Source organism: Acinonyx jubatus, chromosome A3 (assembly GCF_027475565.1).
Source record: "Acinonyx jubatus isolate Ajub_Pintada_27869175 chromosome A3, VMU_Ajub_asm_v1.0, whole genome shotgun sequence".
Lineage (NCBI taxonomy): Eukaryota > Metazoa > Chordata > Mammalia > Carnivora > Felidae > Acinonyx > Acinonyx jubatus.
In genome coordinates this window covers 39,395,543-39,420,659 of record NC_069388.1, presented here as the reverse complement: position 1 = coordinate 39,420,659, position 25,117 = coordinate 39,395,543, and the positions used below count along the sequence as shown (strand labels likewise).

The 25,117-nt window shown below is 37.4% G+C and overlaps 1 protein-coding gene across 1 annotated transcript in view; it reads right to left on the bottom strand.

Moving 5' to 3' along the window:
* The window catches only part of MACROD2 (mono-ADP ribosylhydrolase 2), a 1,987,236-nt gene that overhangs the window by 1,250,055 nt on the left and 712,064 nt on the right, over positions 1-25,117 (bottom strand). The window contains exon 5 of the mRNA XM_027069543.2: positions 16,369-16,485. Coding sequence (XP_026925344.1) covers positions 16,369-16,485 — 117 coding nt within the window. The remainder of the gene's footprint in view (positions 1-16,368; positions 16,486-25,117) is intronic.

Genomic DNA, 25,117 nt, shown 5'->3' with positions numbered 1-25,117 from the left:
TGGAATGGGCAATTAAAACATCTGTTATCTAAAATAGATACAAAGACATGAAGGGCTGGGCTTAAATGCCTTCACAAGTACATGCTTACATCCAATATGAGTGGGACTAAAGGAGTGGCCCCACGAGATAGTCTTCCAATTCTGCAAGTGGAGGTGGAGGAGGATGTCTGTGACTGTAATTCTTGCCAAGGCATGAAGGATACTAGTATGACTACATTTTCTCCTTCCTTCACATCACCTCAACCTTATTTCTTTTTTCTTTTCTTTTCTTTTCTTTTCTTTTCTTTTCTTTTCTTTTCTTTTCTTTTCTTTTCTTTTCTTTTCTTTTCTCTTTTCCTTTTCTTTTCTTTTCTTTTTTCTCCCCCTACCTGTGGTCTCTGGACCACAGCTGCAGCTAAAAGACAAGAAGCAGGGATGATTTCTCAGCTGGAAACTGTAACTATATTTTAAAGCCGTTTATGTCAGAAGTCCTGAAGTCCTGATGGGAAGGGTTGTGCCTTCACTCCATCTGGTAAAATTGGGGTTAACAGAGAATGCTGCTACACTGCCTACTGGTCAGATAATTATCTTCCTTATAATAAAAGGAAATTCTATTTATACCAAATTAATATTCTCAAAGAACTAACTGTCATGCTATTTTCTTCTCTATCCCAAGCAACAATTAGCTCTGGGAGTCCATAAAACAGAAGATGGCCCCAATCACTCTGACACAAAATAATAGATTCTTCCTGTTGCTGCAAGTCCCTCACATCCTATTTGTGAAGAACAAGTTGTAAAGCTTTATTATTTCCCATAAAGTATGAGCAGTTTGAACACAGAGAAAACACACATCAATATTTCCCCTCTTAACACATTTATATGGAAGTTGTAAGCACTGGGGCTAGTGGTCCCAATCAGAAACTCAGTCATAGCACATTTCAAACCCATAAAATTATCACTTTATTTTAATGAGGTTTAACAGTAAGTTGAGCTTGGAAATCACCTTTGAATACAGACTGTAAATCAATGGAAAAGGACCTCACTATTCACCCATTGGGTTTAGTTAGGCAAGCCAGGACATGGGTCCCAGGCCTTTAATGTTCTTCTTCTCTGTTACTTCATCCTGACACACTACTTAAACTACAGAGTTTTGAAAAATAGGAAAAAGATGTGTAATACACTTAGAACATTCTTGGTAGATATGTCAAATGTCAAATGTGGTCTTGACCTTCTCATACATTGGTGCTATTTTCCTGGCTTATTCATAACTATTACCCAATTTACTGGAAGAGCCAAATGAACACAAAATGAAACTAAATGTACTCTTAGGCTCATCCTTTTAGTAACTCAGCTAATAATTATACATAATTAAAGTTCCCTGTTCACATATATTTGTTCATTCAGAAATGGTTTTGAATACCTTTCTAAGATCTAAAGATACAGTGAACCAAGTCCCTGCTTTCGTGAAAATTACATTCTAGTACAGGATATAAGCATTTAACAAATAAACCAATAAATACATAAAATAATCTCAAGTGATGATAAGGGCTGTGATATCAACTAAAGCAGGGCAAGGGGACAGAGAGTGATGGGTAATATGGTTAGAATGACCATCTTAGATAAAATGGTTGGAATGACCTTACTAAAAAAACAGCTAACCTCTACAGCATTTACTTGGAGGCAGGCAGCACTCTATATTATAATAATGCTACACTGACATTAACTCGTAATCATCAACATTTACGCGAGGGTGGAGCTGTTCTTATTTCCAGTTTGCAACAGAGAGGCACAGAGGTTCCATAACTTGCCCATATCCAGAGCCTGAATTTGAGCCCAGAATGTTGAGGCTTCAAAGTCCATGTTCTTAACCATATTATGAAATGTGGACATCAATGGAAAGAAATTTCCACACAGGAAGGATATGCATTTAAATTTTCAAGTCAAGTGATTCTGACTTCAGGAAGTTCTAAATTCTATCTTCAAAATGGATTATGCCCCAAGTCAGTCAATCATTCAATCAATCAATCAAATAGTTTAACAAAATTTGAGAGGCAGTTAAAAGCACTAAAGAAACAAAACAAAACAAACAAAGCAGAGTGAAAGGAACAAAAGAGGACAGAGGCCATAACACCACACAGTAAGACAAGGATTCCACCAGAACTCCACCCATGTGTTTTATGTCTGGGAAACATAACTCAGTACAGATGCTCTGACAGATATGTGTCAATCTTATTTTTAAAAGGTGCTGCTAAGGCAAATAAACAGAATAAACCACAAGTAATGAATTAATCTATGCTTAGTTTCCATATTGTGTAACAATGAATGTTTAACATTCTGATTTAGGAACTAGAGATTCAAAAGTTTTTCTTCCTAAAACATGTGGATATAAAATAGTGAATAATTATTAAAATGAATGATTACAAAGCACTGCCTATCTTATCCTTAAATAATGTGAAACCTAAAATTCTTTCAAAGAGATTACAGGGATGTGGTCTGCATGTCATTATCACTGATGGGGAGTAAGGAGGGCACTAGTTGTGATTAGCACTGGGTATTGTATGTTAAGTGTTGAACTGCTAAATTCTACACCTGAAACTAATATTACATTGTATGCTAACTAACTGGAATTTACAATAAAAACTGATGGGGGAAAAGAAAAGAAACTGTATCACTGAAAATGTCAGGCAGCTGTGATACCAGCTCCCAGTCAAAAAAGCCCTGTGGCCCCCCATGCCAAGTTAGAATTATGATTTCCAAAATCATTTTCTATACTAGACTGAGAGAGACTTGAGTATATGACATACCCAAGTATAGGAGTAACATTAAAACAGATATTTATTTATTTACTAGACATTACTATACTAGATCATGTCCCTTCTCCCCATCCCAGGTACAAATGTATCAGAATCCACTGATCATGTCCAATGGTCACTGACTAGGAAAATCCCAAGGAAACATGAGACAAGAAGGCCATCACTGTTATGCCCAGAATTCGTGATCCCCAAAGACCACTAGGGAGCCGAGTCTGATGCAAAAGCAAAAGAGCCTTTATTCGAGCTAGCTGGAGCTCAATCCCCTACCTGCACCGACGCAGCGGTGAGATACTGGGGAGAGAGAGAGCGAGTTTCAAAAGGACAAAGGTTTTATTGGGGCCTAGGGGCAGTTGGTGAGGTAATGGCTGTGGCCTCAGCCCATTGGCTGGGGAAGGGTCGGAGTCCTGTTAGGCAGGTGAGCAGGAGGTTACTCAAGGGGCGGAGGCGTGGTCAAGGTGAAGAACACAGATCAAGATGGAGTCAGCCGGCGTAGGCCCGCCCTCTAGTCACCATCAGATCTTCTCATTATTAGATTCCCCCAAATAAAATCTCCATGAAAAAGAAGAAAGAACCATAGACTAAAAATCTGACAATTTGGATTCTTGGCAAGGTTTTATCATTTAAATAATTGTGTGGTCTTGAGCAAGTCACTTGAATCACTTGAGCTCAGCTCAACTCAGTTCTAAGAGTGTGAAGTCCCTATTTGTTTTGTATATCATTCTTTTCTAAAAGATAAGGAAACACCTGGCACATATCTTAGGAAACAATCAGTGTTTTCTGAATGAATGAAACACTTATCACTACCTACTGTGTGCCAGACAGATTGTTAAATGCAAAGTATACAGTCTTATACTAGGCTTATATAGCCTAGTCCTTAATGGAAGAAACTGGCTCATTTGCTAAAATAGTGACTTCTAGATATTTTTCAGCTTTGTTGTAATTGTAAGACTTTTATAAAAGCTCCGTTGTCCCCAAATGTATGTCCTCAAGGATAGTGATGAATAAAAAGTTACTATTATACCATCGTGAACAATAAATAGAAACATCTCACATACAGGCTTTGAAATATTGATTTCATCATCATCTGAATGGAGTAGTAAAAGAAAAATGAAAACAAGAGGGAAAAAAATGCCATGTGATGGTTAATCTCAAAATAGGCAGAAACAATAGGATGTTGCCTGGAGTGTGATATTGTGTTTAAGGTAACAGGTTTGGTGCCCATGACAACCAGTTAATTTGGTATATGGAGAAACACTGCTTTGGAGACAACAGAAAATGTAAGGAAATGTTTGAAATATTAACCCTTCTATGATGTGTAGTTCTCTAAACTTCACCTCCTTCTAGGTGCTACATGAATCCATGCAATACTCTACATACAGAGCCCTGACTGTCTTTTATGGATATACTTTGATGTGGGGTTTCTCAATCTCTCATTAGTCTTGGAATCCATTCAACTATTCAGACACTGGATATTATTAGAAGGACAATAATCAAAATAACTTTTCATAATTTATTTTTACTTAAACTTTTTTTTAATGTTTATTTATTTTTGAGAGGGAGAGAGCATGAATGGGGGAAGGGGCAGAGAGAGAAGAGAGGATCTGAAGTGGGCTCCACACTGGCAGCAGAGAGCCCAAGGCAGGGCTAGAATCCACTAACCATGAGATCATGACCTGAGCAAAAGTCGGACACTCAACTGAGTGAGCCACCCAGGAGCCCCTAACTTTTGTTAATTTTATAACAATAGGCAAGATATGTCCTGTTGCGTGGAGGAGGAGGGGCCAGTCCTGCTAGCCTGTCCAGCACAGCAGTTACCTTTCCTCTGCCTGCCCTCTGGGAGTTCTTGGGAGATCCCCTCAAACTCTCTACCCCAGTTCCATTAATCCACCCACAAATGTAAACTCTGCCAGAATGCTTTCCAAACAGTTCCACAGATTGAAAAAAAATCCCTAAATTCCATTCTCATAAAACATGATAATGCAGAAGAAAACCTGTGTTCAGCATAATGAGAATATACTTCTAATGGGATGCATGGAAAATGACATGTACATGTGTATGCATTGGACACACCCAAGTATAGCAGTAATGTTAAAACAGAAACAAAATCATCTGGCTGTGTAAGGAGAGAAAAGTTTGTCATCGTGTGCCCTAATGTAAGAAGGCAAAACCTGAGTGTAAATGTAAGGGAATGCTAAGTTAGCCCTTTGAATTCTGCAGACTTTCAAATGGGCACCTGCATTCTAAATACAATACAGACAAAATTTGAAAGAAAATTTGCAAAAATACAGTTAAAGTTGTCTCTGATGATCTTCACTAAGCAGAATAAACATAGAAGGGGAATAAATCTTTCCTCAAAATATCACAGGTAGGACAAGGAAAGTTTCAGAAGACCTTAGGAAATTATTAGGGATTTCATAAATAGTGTGTGATTAGAAGTGGTGCAAACTCTCAGTAGTTCTGACAAATGAAGGAGCTAATAGGAAACATACCACCCAGTACAGCAAACAGATTTAGAAGGGCACTGCCATAAATGTAAATAGGAAGCTACCAATGCTTCACTTAGCTCGCAGCTTCCACACAGGGGAAAGGCTGAGTTTATTTTCCCCTGAAAATGAAAACAGTGATTCCTAACAATAAAGAGCATGTAAGTAGCAAATGCAAAGACTAAAGACACTTCAAGAATATCCAGGAAATATCAATACCCAGCTGTGTATTGTAGTTTGTGTTGTTTTTCTCCCAATGGTTCTTTAAAAAAAAAAGTTTTTAAAAAATATTTATTTATTTATTAGGGAGAGAGAGAGAGAGAGAGAGAGAGAAAGCACACAAGTGGGCGAGGGGCAGAGAGAGACACACAGAATGTGAAACAGGCTCCAAGCTCTGAGCTGTCAGAGCAGAGTCCAATGCAGGGCTCGAACCCACAAACCATGAGATTATGACCTGAGCTGAAGTCGGACACTTAACCGACTGAAACACCCAGGTGCCCCTCTCCCAACGTTTCTTTACTAAGCTGATTATGGGTTTTCTTTGCCCTAATCTATTTCTGTATCTATCTCTATCTCTATCTCTATCTCTATCTCTATCTCTATCTCTATCTCTATCTCTATCTCTATTTCTATCTATCTCTATATCTATCTATATCAATATCTATATAGGGTAGGCCTAGTGACAAGTATCCTCATAAGAGAAGAAAAAAAAAAAAAACACAGAGAGAGACATAGGGAGGATGGCCATGTAAAAATGGAGGCAATAATTAGATTTCTCCCTAGAGTCTTCAGAAGGAGTAGAGTCCTGCCAACACCTAGATTTAAGAGAGTAAAGTGCTGTTGTAAGCCATCAAACCTGTGGTATTTTGTTATGGCAGCCCTAGGAAACTAATAGAGTGATTTGAGAAAGAGAGAGAGAGAGAGGTAAAGATGGAAGCCATAGTCTTTTCATAACCTAATCTCAATAATTCCCATTATTTTCACATATTCTATTCAGTAGAAATGAGTCATTAAGTTCAAGCCACATACAAGGGGAGGGAAATTAAACTCTACCTCTCCAGGGTAGAAATACCAAAGAACTTGTAAAACCAATAAAGTTGTCCTCTGAAGTTTCTCAAAATGACTTCTGAAGACTTTCCCTTTCCTCCAACAAGATACTGTAAGGAAGCAGGAGCAAATGTCTGAGTCTTAAGGATGGCATACAATTTTTTTCTTAATTCCTGTCCATGACTTCCATATTTCCTCAAACACCAGTCACTGCTGCATATGTTCAGGTGGACTATTGTCATAAACTTTACTAGTAGACCTCATAATGTCACAATTAATGTATATGTAACTCATCTAAAATGACTATTAATAAACTGCATATAAAATAAGAAATTGTTATTTCAAAAGCATGCTCACATACATCATCTCACTTAATAGTTGACTAAATTCTCACAATACTTCTAGAGGAGAGTTAGTATTATCTAAGAGACTAGGAGAGGCAGTATGCTTTAGCAGACAGAGCCCTATACTGTGAGTCAGGATACCCAGACTCTACTCTTGGCTCTGTCCCTTATCACATGGTTAAATAAAAACTAAAATTAAATGATCTTTCAGGGTCTCAATTTCCTTAAGTTTACAATTAGGAGGTGAGATTAGATTATCATTAAAATTCCTGTCAACTCCAGCAGCAGCAGCAACAGCATTACCTCTGTTACCTCAACAACCTAGACTATATTAAAATTATGCACTTGTAAAAACCGAAATATAATATCTATACCAAGGAAGAACACTTGAAAAAGTTACAGACTATCTTATTTTAGACATCAGGCAAGGTGAGCTTTTTATTTTATTTTTTCATTTTAGAGAGAGGGAGAACGAGAGAGGGAAAGAGAGAAAGAGATCAGGGAAGGAGCAGAAAGAAAGGGAGAAAGAGAATCTTAAGCAAGCTCCATACTCAGTGCAGAGCGCAATGCAGGGCATGATCCCACAACCCTGGGATCATGACCTTAGCCAAAATCAAGGGTCAGACGGTCAACCCACTGAGCCACCGGGTTACCCGATGGGAATTTTTTTAACCCTACAGTAAACTACTTTCACTTTGCCTGCAATGAATTTCTACTAGAAAGCATATGGCTCTTAGCTCCAATGCCATCTCCTCGGGGCAGTGTTTCTTGACCACCATGGGAAAAGTAGCCCTTTCCCTCCACCCTCCATTCTATTGCCACTTTTTATTTTCCTCATATCCCTTATCATGATCTGAGATTGAATGTGTGAATTCTCTTATGTGAATGTGTTTGTTATCTGCCTCTCTGTGCTAAGAACCTAAGATCTAAAAGTACTCAAACCTCAGCTTAGCTGTCCTTTTACTATAGTTTTTATACCTTGCAGAAGAGCACTCTAGCTCAGAGTAGATACTCAGTGAACAGTGGTAGTATAAGTAAATGAGATGTGCTAAGTATTTTACAAGTAATTATAGAACCATATACTTATGTTTACCCTATTAAAAAGTGGTTCTGCATATTAACAAACTCACTCAAGGTAGATATTACTACCCCCAGATAATTACAGATGAGCAAACTCAGATCAGAGGTTAAGGGACTTTACCAATTAGAATATCCTGGATTCAAGACCTCTCTTCAGATTTTCTACCTTGAGGCTTACTTTTCTTGACCCAGAATCACTCTTTAATTCTAGTTCAGAACTTGGTTTCATCAATATTTTCAACTGGAAACACCTCTAATCAAACCATAATGTAGTGTAATATTTAATATTTGGGATTGATAATTAATTGTAAGGATAATTAATAAATTTAAAAACTTTTATGTGTTGCCCACTTTTTAATCAAATCATACATGTTAATAATAGCACAAGGAACATCTAAGCAATGGGGGAAAATCCTCAGTTAATTCAGCATTCACTATGTATTTCAATAAGCGTATTCTGCAATTCCTGCACATTAACTACTGTGGCTCTGAGATTAACCTTTCCTGTTTGCTTGTGCCTGACCTCAAAGCATCCCAAATTACTCAAAGCAATTCTGATGGCTTTAATTTATAAGAACACCTTCAAATATTCATCTTTTAAATCCTGAAAATGATTATCCCTGCACAACAGTGGCTCTCTTTTTAATCTTAGCTGATAACTCTGATTAAACATATCCAAAGGCTGATTACCCCCACTGCGGTTAATGCCAGTGTCACAGCTAACTACTTATTTCACAGCAGGAACTGCCTTCGAGAGCTCATTTACATTATTACCCAGAATTGATTTACACTGTTATTTCCTATTGATCACATAGGAAATAGGAGGTATAGGCAGTGTCCTCTGAAGGCCTGCTAAGATGTCAACTAATGAAAGCCAAGCATAGGCATTTATTCTACACTTGGTCAGTAATACAACAATGTAAATACTAGCTGCTTCCAAAATGTAGTTATTTTTAAAAGACACTATTTACTATTAGAGTATTTCAGTTATTTCATCACAAAGCCACTTGGAGACGGAATATATGTTATTACAATGGGTTAAAAAAAAGAAAAAAAAAAGAAACTGAAATAAAGTGTTCGAAGTGGAGGTTATTGGTGTGCCGTGTGGACAAGTTGAGCAAATTTGGCCCCTCTGTACGTTCTTGCACTGCTAGGGTCTTTGAGCAAGCTGCATGTCTGGTGATAGGATAACACAGATGCTGCAATGGTAGCAGCACTGGCTCTGCAAACTTCTGGAATCATGTAATCCTATCTTGAGTGTCTTCTTGGTTGGTTTCCTGCAGTGGCAGCTATGACTATCACAAAGACAATGCTTTCATTAATTCCTCCAGTGAATTTGTATCAAAAGCCACGAACTAGGTTCTGGATACTAAGTCAGATAGTAAGGATACCAGTGGTAAATGAGACTGATACGACTTTTTTCTCTTTAAACTGTTAATTCTGTTTGAGAAGGCAGGCAATAAACAAGTAAATACTAACTGGGAATATGTCTGAGTTCTCTTCAAAGACAGCCCTAATCTGCAACCCAAAAGGATGCCTGTGCTGTGTAGTGAAAGGGGTCCAGGGTAGGGAATCAAAAGGCAACAGTTCTGGGGCACCTGGATGGCTCCGTTGGTTAAGCGTCTGACGGTTGATTTCGGCTCAGGTCATGAGCTCATGTTTCCTGTCGGGGCTCAGTGCTGACAGTGTGGAGTCTGCTTGGGATTCTCTCTCCTTCTCTCTCTGCCCCTCCCCAATGCACATGCAGGCACAAGCTCTCTTTCTCTCAATACATAAATAAACATTAAAAAAGAAAAAAAAGTCAAGGGTACTGCTTAGGATTCCACCACTGTATAGGTCAATGATCCTCACACTTGAGTTTGTCTCAAAGTCACCCCAGAGCTTGTTAAACCACAAAGTTGGGGTGGGGCAAAACAATTTGCATCTCTAACAAATCCCAGGTGCTGCTGCTGTTTCAGGAGAGCATTTTGAGAACCACTACTCTGAATTTTACAGTCTTTCTGCCCTTTTCACTTCCACATTCATCATAAGGATCACTAAGGAGATAAATGTATAAAACTGCTTAATATAAATGAAAGGGGTGGTAATTATGAAGAAATAGATTCAAATAGTAATTAAATTCCTAAAGCACTTCAGGCAAATGAGCCAATCGGAGTTGGTTTTAGGAGGAACAACCTCACATCTCTCTTCAGGAAGGAAGATGGTTTTATGTTCTTCAAAAGCTATTTTTCTCTTTATGTAATATAAGTCATTTAATTATGGAAAGGGCTCATGAGGGCCCTCAGATCTCCATCAAAGCCTGGTAGAGTCATATTCTTGATAGCATGCCCACTCCACTGCCTTCACAATCAGACACCTGCTGACGGAGCCCATGATGGCTGAAATCAGGTCATGCATTGCAGAAGACTAATTCAGACCCATCTTATGAGTTACCTACTCTAGAAACTGAATTTACTCAGGACTATAGGTTCCCTTTCAGCACATTAGCTAACACCACTGGAAGAAGCAAGGAATAAAGATTTATTACCAAATACTTTGGTGGTTTGAATTAACTCTCCCTTCAGAGACTTGACTTATTCACTTTCCAGTTCTGGCCCTACTGAGAAAAATGACCATTTTTTTCAAGGATTTTTTTTCAAGGTGGCCTTATAATTTGAAAGATTTAAAAAGCTTCAGATCATCCTCCCAAGGTGATGTTCTATTGAGGCAACAGAAGCAAGAGCTGTCCCGAGAAATAGACGGCAGGTATTTTAGTACCTCTTTTGTCAATAGGGCTCTAAATCACATACATTCAATAAAATTCAACAAATATTTAAGCTCTCTCAATCTCAGCTTCCTCCTTCATAAAAAATAGAGATTTCCAAAGATCAGGAATTGGCAAACACTTTCTTTTCTTTTTTAATTTTTTTATTGTTTATTTATTTTTAAGAGAGAGAGACAGAGAGTGAGCAGGGAGGGGCAGAGAGAGAGGGAGACACAGAATCGGAAAGCAGGCTCCAGCTTTGAACTGTCAGCACAGACCCAACACCAGGCTCGAACTCCCAAACCATGAGATCATGACCTAAGCTTAACCCACTGAGCCACTCAGGTGCCCCAAGAATTGGCAAACACTTTCTATAACGAGCCTGATAATAAATGTTCCAAGCTTTTTGGACATACAGTTCCTGTTACTAATACTCAACACAGTCACATGAAAGCAACTATAGACAATATGTAAACAAATGCTGCATTCTAATAACATTTTATTTACAAAAACAGGCAACAGGGGGTACCTGAATGGCTTAGTCAGTTTAGCATCTGACTTTAGCTCAGGTCATGATCTCACAGTTCTTGGGTTCGAGCCCCACGCCAAGCTCCATGCTGATGGTCAGAGTCTGGAGCCTGGTTTGGATTCTGTGTTACCTCTCTCTCTGTCCCTCCCCCACTCATGCTCTGTCTCTCTGTCTCAAAAATAAATAAACATTAAAAAATTAAAAAAAAAAAACAGGCAACAGGTCTTGGCTAACACTTGCCATAGACTCTCACCCTATTCAGGTGATACTTGAATTATCTGCCCTGCCTGTCAATGGACATAGTTTGTTGCTAGGAGGAACAAACTTAACTACTGTGTACCTGAATTTCTCTGTGTTGAAAGAAAATACCATAACTTGTCATGTCACTTCCTCAGAGAAATTTCAAAAGGACTGATGAACTAATGTTTCAAGGTACTATGATTTCTCCATGAAAGGCATAAGAGAAGTATTAATTATTGTCAAGAGTATCTTTTAAGATATCATCATCTGATTATTTTTGCACCTGGAAATAGAATGAGGATTCTGATTCATATTATTCTATGATGTTCAAACATATAATACTATGGTCTCTCACCCTACAGTCTCCTTTCAAACGATTAATAAAAACCTGTGAGTTGGATGCTAATATCACCCTTTGATATCTTCTAAGATTAAATGGAAAGAATAAAAGAAACAGATTCCGTCATTTTATAGACACAGATTTTAATATTTTCCTACCTATTATTCAAGATTATTCAGCCTTAAAGCCTAAAAATTAAGCATTCTCAAGGAATAGAATAGACATGTGAGGTAGGCTGAAAATCATTAAATAAAGTAGATGTAGTTTCTTTTTTTATTTGTTCACCTTTAGTAGAAGCTCCATTAAAAATAAAATTCTTAGACAAGAGACTTTGGAATAGAGGTATGTTAAAATATTATTTAAAAAATCACAATGGATAATTGACACTGATTTCATCATTTCTCAGGAATATTAACATAAATTTTCTTTAACATTTTACCCATCACTAATTATCAATCAATCTTCCACCTTTAACAAGCAATTAATTTAGTAGATGTTTCTCTAGTATCCATTATATCCAAGGGATTAAAGAAATGTGGAAAGCTTGCATATATAACAATAAGAAGTAGTGAAAAATGCCCTCAATGTGTTAACAAGCAGTGTTCAGGAAGTCAGGAGTTCAGGAGTTTGAAGAAAAAAGAAGGCACTTTTACCTGAGTTGATAAGGGAAGACTTGTCTCATGGCAGAAGTGATACTTGAGCTGTCTGGAAGACAGAAAAGGAGCAAAGAAAGAGCTTTGTAGATGGCCCCAAATGCAGGCCCCATGCACAGGCAGACCACTGTCAGCAATTCACATCATGTAAAAGGTTGTAAGTAGTTCAAGATATGGCAGTAAATCATGGAAGGCCAAAGGTGATCAGGCTAACAAGTCTGTTTAAAGAAAGACCCATCCAAGGATTTTGAGAGGAGTGGAATTAGGTTTTACTTATTTGTGCAACAATTAGATTTTGAGCCCCTATTGAATGTCAAACATTTTTCTAACCTGTGTGGACACTGCAATAACTGAAAAAGATGCAGAAAAAAAATCTCTACTCTCATTTTCATAGAGAGAGACAGACAGTAAACAAAATCAATAAGTAAATGATACTGTGTATCTGAAGGTTAAATACTAGAGGTAAGCAATTATAAATAAGGCAGAAAAGCAATTATAAACAAGTTTGTTAGGGTGATACTTTAGGTTACATTTAAGCAAGGATTTGAAGTAGGTTGGGAGCAAGCCATATAGATATGTAGAATAGAATTCCAGGAAAGAGGAATGCTAATGCAAAGGCATTAGAGATCAGCAAAGCAAACTGTATGAGCAAGGAAGGGGACAGAAGGAGGTGATGTTAGAGATGTAAGGGGGGGGGGGGTCACATCATCTAGAGTCTTATGGACAATTATAAGGACTCTGGATTTAGGAATATTAATCTATCAGCACTGGGCAGAATGCATTCCAGGAGGGAAAGAATTAGTAGGAGCAACATTTGCAAAGATATTTTCCAGGTGAAAAGTTCTGAAACAATTCATCGTTTGATCACCCATTCATTCATATTAATTCAGCACATATTCAAGAAACACTGTGATAGATTTTGGCACTAGAACCCTGACTCTGATAAATCAATAAACTTCTCCCACATGAAGTTGAAACTTTGGTGGAATGATGATATCCTGAATAGAAAGGTTCCACATATTGACAAGCTTCTAAAACTCTGTAGAAACTAAATTTTATTATGAATCTAATATTGTAAAAGAGAAGGTCCCAAAAGGTCCAATTGTATATACAGTCAGTTGAATTCTTAAGTCATTTCTTTAGCAATCACCTTTAATGAAATATTGGCCAATATTCTTTGCACCTTTAATGAAATACTGGCCAATATTCTTTGCACCTTTAATGAAATACTGGCCAATATTCTTTGCACTCTTAAGATTACTTTTGAAAATAATTATTGGATGTTCTACATCAAAAGAAACCAAAACATCCTAACAACAAAGAATAAACTAAATCTCTGAGGCTTATCTTTCCACAAATTATGATGAGTCACAGAATTTAGACTACAAATATGATTAATTCAAATACAAGCATTTATGAATAAATTAATCTAGCAAGCATAAGGGAAGCAAAGGCCAGTCCAAAATTACCAACTTTGCCTGTAGCCTAGACAATAGCATTTTCCAAACAATTGCTGAAGCATGAAGATATTATCATTGGTGGTTAGATGAATGGCTTTAGTACCCCCATAATGATAAACCCACTGTCACAGAGGACAGATAGGAACTAGTTTCTGCTGTCAAACTGTCATGGAATTATTAAATATGGAGGGGGAAAATGACCCAAACAGTATGTAATGAGTTCCCTTTTCATTCTCTCTCTACAAAAGCACATCTGTGGATTGTTAATGATTCTGAAATGGATGAACCAAATTGATGAGAAAAGAAAAACATCTTTCAGAGACAGGAAAAGGGAAAATGAACACACACATAATGTTTATAAAATATAATTTAAAATATAAAGGCTTGTGAAAGTACTGTGGAAAACTATAACATAGCATACAGATATAAGTGATTATTACTCATTTCCATATTGCCTTATTGCTTTCCTTGTTTTTCTTTATGTTTTAAATATAGATCATTAATCTCTTAAAATATGGAGAAATACCAAGACTTATTCACAAGTAGTCCATGTGTGTAACTTTTGTGAGGTGGCACTGCCATTCCAGACTGGGACTTTCTATACTGCTGAATGACTTTTTTACTAGATGTGCCCTGTGGGCTGCACACAGTGACTAGAATGTGTACCAGGCTTTCAGTATCTCAGTTCACACAGATTCTGTACAAGCCCTGTGGATTGGCTTTCATTAACTAGAGTCCTTGTGCCACAAAGACTCGGTTGGCATGGGATGCCCAGGAAAGCCACACCTCAGCTCAGAGATATGACTCAATCATGAAATTCCTCAAGCACAAGCACTGGTGGTATTGATCTTTACACCTCAGTGGTATTGTGCAAGTTTTCAATAACCCTGAACTAAGTTGGATGACTTACAAGGATATGAAACTGAAGCACATTAGACAAAATTATCATGATGTCAATCCATACACTGAAGCCACCATTTTATTTGGTCACATTTAGTGATACTGAGGTTATCTCTCTTCAGTAATCTCAGTTATAAAGAATTTCTTATTTGTGCTTTAATACATAGGAAACAAAGTAGTAAAGTACTAGGAGACCAGGCTTTATTCCTTAGCTTAAGGACAGACACAAGTCTGAAAATAATCAATATTCTGTTTGTTCTCAGGGTGGTATCAGTTAGCTATATCACAAAGGTAGTATGGTGTTAAAAGAAAAAAAAAATGACCAATATTTGTAAACACAGAGACATAATCCTGGAAAGGGAAATCACCTTTAATACTCAAATTTTCTGACTCAGAGGGAGAATTGTTTGAAACACCACTGTACCCAAAGGACTTTATTTGACATAAATATACATTCCAAGTGGGAGTGAGGGGTCATTTGGCACATGACTTGACTCTTTCACACAAGGTAAAAACACTAAGAAAGAAAGAAAAGTGAGAAGTCATTGAAGGAAAATTAAACAGTATACAGTTGCTATACTTTCCCTGGAACCCACTGTGAGAAATATAGAAAGTAGTATTATAATGTTTATGAAGGAAAAATATCATTTTAATATATTACATTTACTACAAAGCCTCAGATTTAAACATACTTTAAAGTAATCTTTCAAAAATAACACACTCTCTCCACTCACATATATGCATAGGGAATACATTCTTACACAGCCTGTCTATATAGAGCCCACCAAGTATCCCACAGATTGTGTTATAATTTTTTAAGTCACATTTTCTCCACTGCAAAACAACAACAACAACAAAAACCACACTTCATTTTTACATAAAATGTACTCACAGACCCAGGCAGTATCATAAGAAGTAGATGAATAGAATAAACAATTAATTGGTGTCCCAGTTTCCAGATCAATGAACACCTTAATGGCACAATGAAACCCTGTACCTCCACTGACCAAGCCCTGAAGATTATGTGATTAAAACATCTGTGCCTTTAACTAGCTTCTCTCTTAGTATTTTTATTCTACACCACCCCACTCAGCTGGCTAAACGACTAGGCAACAAGGTCAATCAAATGCAATACTTCTCTCTATTCAAATATAATGGAAGTTTTGACCATTCCACATTCAAAGAGCAAATACATTCTCACACTGACAACCACATTCCATTGGCTTTTCCTGAAAGCAAAGTGTGACAGATGCCTTGGCTGTAATTGCCAATCAGCCTTTACATGGCAGCTGAAAACACAATATATCACTTTGATCTCCTTTGCTCTAAACACATCCACAATCAAGAAACCTGAACAAGGAATAAGAAATTGGCATCATTTCCAGAAGCTGTCACTCCACAGCACTTAAATACTATAATGTATATTTTGCTCACATGTTTATTTCTCTGTTTCAGAGACACGCTGTTGAAGATCTGAGCAACAATCACCTACACTTACACACTATATACACACACACACACACACACACACACACACACACACATATATATATATATATATATATATATATATATATATATATATTTGAGGAACTATTTGGAAAACACATTTTATTACCAAGTACAAAATCTGAATATAAGCACATTTAATTAAATATCACCACTGCCACTTCCTTTCCAGTTACACGCTTGAGCAATAAAACAATGTAAGAGTGCTCATCTGATTTTGAAACAGTGTTCAAAAGAGCTGTACTCACATTTTGCCGGCAGGTCATAGCCACATGTGATTTTTGCATGTCCAGTTTCACAGCCGTTCAGGTTACGACATTCTGCCAGTAAACAGGGGCCAGCTGCTCGGTGAATACAGCCATCCACTAGGAAAGAGAGAAAGAAGTTAGCTCATTTTCGTCCTTTTGGAAATAAATGGACAACCTGAGATAGAAAGAAAAATGGAGCTCAGTTTTTCCTCCTGGAAATCACCATAGTCTCATAGAAGAAACCTATGATGTCCAATCCTTCAAAACTATATTTTCTTGTGTGTGTGTGTATGTGTGTGTGTGTATGTGTGTGTGTGTGTGTGTGTGTGTATTTGATTTGTGTGGTGAGCAGAGGTAGAAGGGTTATAGAAGTCGTGTAGTGTGTTGGTAAACATTAAACAACAGTTTCTCTTGGGGTGGGGAGTCGCTGATTTACAGTATTTTCCATTATAAATTGTGTAAATATCCCCACCATGTCCAATGTCTAACTATTAACTTGATGACACTAAACACAGGGTTGGGAAGAAATGCTAACAATTCTGTCTCCCAAGCTGGTAAGTGTTGTCTCTGACATATCACAGGTTATAGAAGAAAAAAGGTCAAGAAGAAAGTGAGAACGTCACTCTGAAACATCTGTACTCACTTCAAAACTGAGAGTAGAATTAAAGCCGTCAGGAAAAGAACCAGACCTCTGAGTTTCCCCTCCCCCAAAAGCATGACACAAATACAGCTGTGTTTCTGCAGGGTATCTGACAGGGCACTAGATGATGGGCAAGGGCACCTTAGGTCTTAGTAAACACCCATAAAGTCACCCTCACTCACTTGACAGGCACTAAGCCAAGAACGTTGGCTGTTGCTGCCCTAGCTCCGCTAAATGATCAGCTTCCTGACTTTCACCAACCTCAAGCGTCACCAGTCCTTTGGCCTCTCAGCCTCCCCCTTCAACACCTGGCCTACACAGTGAAACTCGCCTTTTGAAAACACAAATCTGATGCTGCTGGAAATTAAAATCTTATACTACTGGATGAGGGGCAAGTACACAGATGGAAAGGTCAAAGATCATATGCACATAAATTAGGAAACTGAAAACTTAGGTTCTTAGTTGTTATTGATTGGGCCCCTTGCATGGAAAGGAAATGTAAGACTCCTAAACAAGGATAAGGAGACAGAGAAAGAGAATCATTGTAACCTGGGATGTGAAAATAAACCAGGATATTAGAGATCAGAAGGAGTCCCCCTGCCTCCCCGGTTCACACCAGCATGTAATTGATTATTGCTTCTTATTATTGTTATTGTTATTAATATTACTATTATTTCTATTTTGAGAGGAAGCCAGATAGTGGATGAAAGGTGGTCAGTGAGGGGCAGACAACTTGTCTAATGTTCAAGTAGCTTCTGCTACCATGGACTGGCATGAAGACATTGCTTTCAGCTGAGGAAGACCCCTAGGGAAACAAGCTCATCTGGGCTTGACTACATCACCATACATGTAGAGTCTGAGAATGAACCTGGGCTCAAGGACCCTCACAACAAAATGACTACTCTGGGCTACAATATATGAGAATAACAAGGTTAAAATGTACTCTGCCTTTACCAGTCATATGATACTCAAGTCCCAGTTTCCTTAGAAATTGGTGTCAATAATGGCACTACCTCACATGGTTGTACATAGAATTTAAATAATATAGTGCATAAGAGGCACCACATAGCATTTAAGACAGTGTTATGTGTCCCATTAATAGTTCTCATAATTATTTAATTATCTAGTTAATTATAAGTTAATAATTTAATTATCTTAAACCCATCTAGTGGAACTCTTTTATAGATTTTAAAATAACTCCTTTCCTTATTTAAAAATAAGAAATATAGAGAAGCAAGAAGAATATGAAAACCACCATGGGGTGCCTGGGTGGCTCAGTCAGTTAAGCGTCCGACTTCGGCTCATGTCATGATCTCACGGTGCATGGGTTCAAGTCCTGTATCAGGCCCTGTGCTGACAGCTCAGAGCCTGGAGCCTGTTTCAGATTCTGTGTCTCCCTCTCTCTCTGCCCCTCCATGGCTCACACTCTGTCTCTCTCTCTCTCTCTTAAAAATAAATAAACATTAAAAAAACTTTAAAAAAAAGAAAGAAAACCACCATTTATTCCACCACTCAGAGAATCTTCAACATGCTCATTCTTTCACTGCTTAGTCACACACACACTCACACATAAAACTTTTCTCTTACAAAAAAAAGGCTTGATAAATTTTCTTCAAACTCTTTCACACAGCATTTTCAAAAAATTTATTCTATGGAATAATTAACACAACTGCAAAAGACTTAAGTAAAAACTTTCAAAATTGTTTATAATAGTGAAAACTTGGAACTACTTAGATAGAGAGCTAGTTAGATAAATCAAATTCCATCAAAGCGATGCACGATTATGTGGCTATTAAAAAGAATGGGCCAACTCTATATGTAAATAGTTCCAAACTAGGAAAGATTTTTAAGTGAAATGTCAGGTTTAGAAGAGTACATAAATAGTACAGCCACACCCACACTTATACAGATACAGGTACATGCATACATATATGTACTTGAAAGATATGTTAACATATAAAAAGTGATTATGAGATGGGAAACCGAGGGTGAGACCATTAAGAAAAAAATTAGGTCCTAATTTCTGTTTGCATTTTTTTACAAGAGCTTCAAGAAAAGTAGTTTAAATTGAATACTTTTTTTCTTGGCAAAGAGATAGTTACTTAGTTTGAAATGGATAATTAAAATAAGATTTGCTCGTGTACTTAATCATATGCTGTCAAATATTGTCTCCATTATTTAGATTGCAGTGTAATGCAGTTTGTAGATATCTAATTCTCAAAATCTTCATGTTATACCAGCATTCATGACTGCATTAGGGCAATGAAAGAAAGGCTGAAGAGCTATTTAACAATAATGACTTCAGCTTACATTTCTTGAGTGCATCTATATGCCAGCCACTATACTGAGGACAACCTTACCATGTAGATACTAATTTTATCATCTCCATTTTATAGAAGCTTAGAAGAGGTTAGTAACTTTCCAATATTCACAAAATATTGGCATTGCGATTCAAAAGCTCCGTTTTGTCTGATGCTGCAACCACACCCTTACCCATTATAATTCACTGCCTGCAGGACCTGAATCCAAATAGTCTTACCTCAGTCCCTGCAAGTGGCATGTTGAACTACCATATTGCATTGCTTTTCAGTTCCCATCAATTGTACTCATGAGTTATAATGTTCATACAATCAAATACACAGATTTCAAAAGTACAGTTTTGATGAGTTTTAACAAATATGTTACTCATGTAACCATGATATCAATAAAGTTCTCTTGTGCTCTTTACATACAATTTCCCTTCTCACCCTAGAGAGAGCCCCTTTTCTGATCTTGACCAGCATAGCTAAGTTTTGCCTATTTTATAATTTCAAACTTCATACAAGAGATGGGGGTTGGGGGTTAGCTTCTTTCACTCATCTTATTTTTGAGATCCATCTATGTTGTTGTGTGCATCAGTGCTCCATTCCCTTTTATTGCTGAGTAATATTCCATTGTTGAAAATTCCACGATTTCTTTATCCACTCATGTACAAATAGGCATTGACATGTTTCGTTTTTAGCTATTGTGAATAAGTCTGTACAAGTTACAAGTCCTTGTGTGGCTACATGTTTTCATTTCCACTGGACAAAGAACTATGAATAAAATTGCTGGGTTGGTATATATTTTACTTTATAAAGAACTAATACACAGTTTTCCTAAGTGATATACAAATTTACATCTACTCCCAGCAAAGTATGTGAATTCAAATTTTGACAGTCTTTTGGTGTTGTCAGCCTTTTTAATTTTAGCAATTCTAATGGATAAAAAGGGGTTTCTCACTGTGATTTCAATTTGCATTTCCCTGATGATTAACGATGTTAAGTATCTTGCCAAATGCTTATTGGCCATTCATATATATTCTTTTTGGAAATGTCTGCTCATGTCTTTTGCTAATATTTATTGTGTTTTTATTACTGAGTTGTGTTAAATCTGCAATTAGTTCCATCCAATTTTTCTTTTTAATTTCAGAGATTTTTTTTAGATCTTGAGATTTTCATTTGGTTCTTTTTCTTACAGTTTTTGTGTCACTCCTGAACTTTTCCATCTCCTCGCCTGTCTTTTCATGTAAATGCCTTCACAGATTTTGTATAGTGATTTTAACAACCCTGCCTCCCAATTCCAATATCTATGTCAGCTATGAATTTCTTTATATTGACTGATTTTCCCCATGTTGCTGGGTCACATTTTCTTGTTTCTTTGCTTGTCCGGTAATTACTGATGACAAACTTTGTTAATATGTTATAAAGGCTTTAAATTATCTTACTCCAAACAGCACTGACGCTTGCTCTAGCCAACTGCTCTAGCAAGCAGTTAAATTACTGCCAGGTAATATGGAGGCTTAATTTTAGGCTTTTGTTACGGTAGATTTATTCCAGTTTTTCCCTTAATTCTAGGATGTGGTCTTTATTCCTAAAGCATTAAACTTCTGGAGTTTCAATGGAAAACCTAAGGTGTTTGTCAATTCCCTCTAAGTTGGGGGAACTAAATTTCTAAACTCTATATCCCTAAAGTGAGAAACTGAATGTTCTACTTCTTTCAGCCTTCAAGCTCATGTTTTCTTCCTGGGTTCCTTGGACTCATTATCTGTACATGCAGTTTAAGGCTCTGCCAAAGATTAGAGGTATTCATTTACAGATTTGGGCATTCCCTCCTTTGTGACTCTCTCCCTTCAGGTACCCTAATCTCAATTCCTAGTTGTTCTGACCACCCTGAATTCGTCCTATGATTCCTAAAATCAGTAAAACGATTGCTTTTTATTTGAGTCCTATCACCTACTTCCCATGGTGGGCAAGGAGGGCCCTTGTGGTCAAAGTCATTTAAATGTGGATCTCACCCAGTGTATTTTCTTCTTTCCAAGGCTGAATCCTCTTTAGTTGCTCTCTAGTGCCAATAAACAGTTTCTGTCATTGCTTTTATATTTTGTCAAGAATTTTAAATTACTATTGGTAGGAAGTCTACTCTGATACAAGCTAGTCTGTCATTATCAGAAGCTGGAAGTTGCATTTTTTATTGGCTAAAACATGACATATTATTTTAGAGCTGTATGTGGCCCTTAGAAAAAGTGCACAGAAGAAAAAGGAAGTGGTATTATCTATTGTATCAATTCTCTACTTGAAAGTGGGTTTTTGTGTCTTTGAAAGACAAAAACAATAATAATGCGTCTATATGCACAAACTCAGTATGAGAATTTAAAATTCTCTAATCTATTGTTAATTCTTTTGCTAGACTTATTTTCCTAAAATGCGAATCTGATTTTACACTTTCATACTAAAGTAATGTTTGCTATTCCCCTTATCTTACATTATAAAGCCCTTAATTCCAAATTATGGTCTTTTAGACCCTTTACAAATGTGGTTCCAACTTAACCTTCCAACCTCACATCATCCCACTCTCTCCCCCCCTTGACATCATCTCATCTGACACATCTAAATCCTCAGCATTCCCTAAACACGACACAACTTCCTTTGCAAAGTACTCTCTATCCCAAATATCTAGCTACACCTCCCTGTTTCCTGCCTAGCAAGGTCTTTCTCATTGTTCAACTTCTAGTTCCAATCTTTCCTCCTCTAAAAAGCTACTCACAACATTTACAGGACACAATAATGCCTTTTTATGTTCCCATATTCTGGGTTGTACCCTTATTTTCATACATATAATTGTTTTATAGCTATTATATAAATATAGCAGACTGGTTATGTGCTAGAAAATTTCTCTCCTCTAGTCCATCAGTTCCTTGAAGGTACAGGAGGTTGCTCATTCTTTTTATATCCCTAGTTATCTTAATAACTGACTTTTTGAAAGTGCTTAATACAGTTGAACTAAATGCAAGTAAATTTGGGAGTAAAACTAATGTAGTTTTTTTTTTTTTCTCTATGTTACTGAAGTAGTCAGGCTAGTTAAATCCAAAGAACCAGAAGTTAAAAAAAAAAAAAAAAAGTTAAATACATAGCCACAATGTTGTGGTCACAAGTCTAGTGATGAGCTTCCATGTTAAAAGTACTAACATGGGCACCTGGGTGGCTCAGTCAGTTAAGCATCTGACTTCAGCTCAGGTCATGACCTCGCCATTCCTGAGTTCAAGCCCTGCATCAGGCTCTGTGCTGACAGCTCAGAGCCTGGACCCTGCTTCAGATTCTGTGTCTCCCTCCCTCTCTGCCCCTCCTCCACCCTCTCTCTCTCTCTTTCTCTCTCAAAACAAATAAACATTAAAAAATTTTAACAAATTCATAGAATCTGAAAATTCACCTACTTCCGTGGGTCTGGGGCAGCCCACTAGAACATCTGCTCCTTCACCATCCCTTAGGGTCAGAATGCATCAGGCTGAATACTGGGAAGATGTGAGATTCAACATAGTAGCATTTTTTACATTTCTCTCACCCCCAGCCCCCAGGTGGGAGGGGATGGAGGTCCGACAGTCAATACCTGCGCTGGCAGAGAAGGTATTCAGTCTGACCCAAAATGTCTAAACCTACTTACAACTAAAAAAAACAAAAATAAAACAAAAACTAAAACCAAACAAAAAACCCAAGACCAAAAGTCTAAAAGAGAAACAAAAGTTGGACATGATATCCCAGAGAGCAGTAGGACTACCTATGTCTATTATCCTACAAAAGAGATACTCACAATAGGAAAAAAGAAAAGATGATTAACTCTATAAATAAATATGTTCACTAAAGTCCACTTATTTTTCTTTCTGGTTATATAGCTAGAGAGCAATCCCCAGCCTACCTCGTAGTTATGTGAGGTCATGAGATTGAGTTCTGCTCAGAGGAGTATTGGTAAAAATGATGTAAGTAGGGGCACCTGGGTGACTCACTGAGTTGATTGTCCTACTCTTGACTTCAGCTCAGGTCATGATCCGAGGGTCATTGGATCAAGCCCCATGTCAGGTTCCATGCTGAGCACGGAGCTTGCTTGAGGTTCTCTTTCTCTCTTTCTCTGCCCCTCTCCCCAGCTCACGCATGTGCTCTCTCTCTTTCTCAAATAAATGAATGAATGAATGAATGAATGATGTAACTACTTGTATATCCAATCCCTAAAAATGCTACATACAGTCTTCCACATCATCATCCATTTTCTGCAGGTTGCATGCAGAGGACCCACTGGAAGAGTCCAGTTCCCCAGGAGATGGTACAGCAGCTAAATGGAAAGTGCCTAAATCCCTAAATTCTGTGTTGAACAGAGCCCCTCCCCCCCTTCCTAAATCCTTAAAAACTGTGTGGAACAGAGCCCCACTCCACCCCACTTCCCATAATGGACTGTCAATCCAGTGATAGATAACATTTTATTATGTAAGGCCACTGAGATTTGGGGACATTTGTAATAGCAGTTGGCCTTGACTACCACTTTTACTTCTGTTGTAAATACCATACTGGTAATTTTCATTCAGTTTGAATACTGCTATTTTTTTTAACTTTTATAGGGAAAAAATCAGATTTTACTACTAGAATGAACATATTGTTTTAGCCAAGTTCATTTCCGTAGGTATGCCTCAGAATTCTTAATCATGCTAAATGCTGAGGACTCTGTGAATGCCAAAGCCAGTCTGTCCTATTCATTCAAATAGTTGTTCCCTTACTTTGTGATTGAAAGCAGACTAATAGAAGATAAAGGCTGAGGATTGCCTAAAAACTGTCTGTGGTAGATTAGCTAGTAATGGAGTGAACGCTGTGGTCATTCACAGAGCTGCTCTTCATCAGGGCTAAGAGGAATCTGGCTACAACTTCTTCCAAAGACCACATTTTCTGCTGTGCTGACACATCTGTCATTTACCATCCTGACAAGTGAGACCAAAATGCTTTCAGGCAGATGGTTAACTAAGGCAAGGGACTTTGGCTCCTGGCATATTTCCTCCAGTTATTTAACAATGGCTAAATCCATAAGACTTCAGTCTATTAATTATACCATCTTGGTTAGGTTTTCTTACAACATAACCTAGAGAATTAGACTGTCTCGGATGGGCTGGAACAATGGGTTTCAGTTGTGCTTTAGGGGGTATTGTTCTTCACTTGTGTCAGTAGTACCCTGAGGTGTAGATTTTGAGTATGTTTTTATAGGATAGTCTTACCCACTATTTAAATAGCTAAAATAAAGACAAAGCAATGGGACATGAAACCACATCAATTTTTCTGACCTAAGATTTATTTTACCCCATACATTCCAACCTGCCTCTTTGGTATTCCTCAGGTAAAGCTCCCCATTTTATATACAGATGAACGACTTGATACTGAAAACAGGAAAGAAAAAACAAGCGACAAAGCACTGAACAGGAATCCATCAGATACAGTGCACCAGGAAACATAAGAACTAGCAAAAAAGAACCAGGGAAGAGTTCTAAATATGTGTTTTGGAAAATACTAAACATACTATTTAGCAAAATCCACTTATTTTATAAATTGGCCCTATGAGCATTCTTCTTTGTCTTACAAAGACAAATTTTTAAACAGTTTTTAGCAAGGAGGATTTTGAAGTTCTTAGATCTGTACATATTCATTTAATCTTCTTTTGTAAATAAAAGGCAGTAACTTAATCTAAAAGCAGCCACATAAATCACATTAGCTTGAAAAATAAGAGACTCTCTCATTGAATATATCTTTTAGAAGCCCAAGAGAATACAATGGAGTTCTT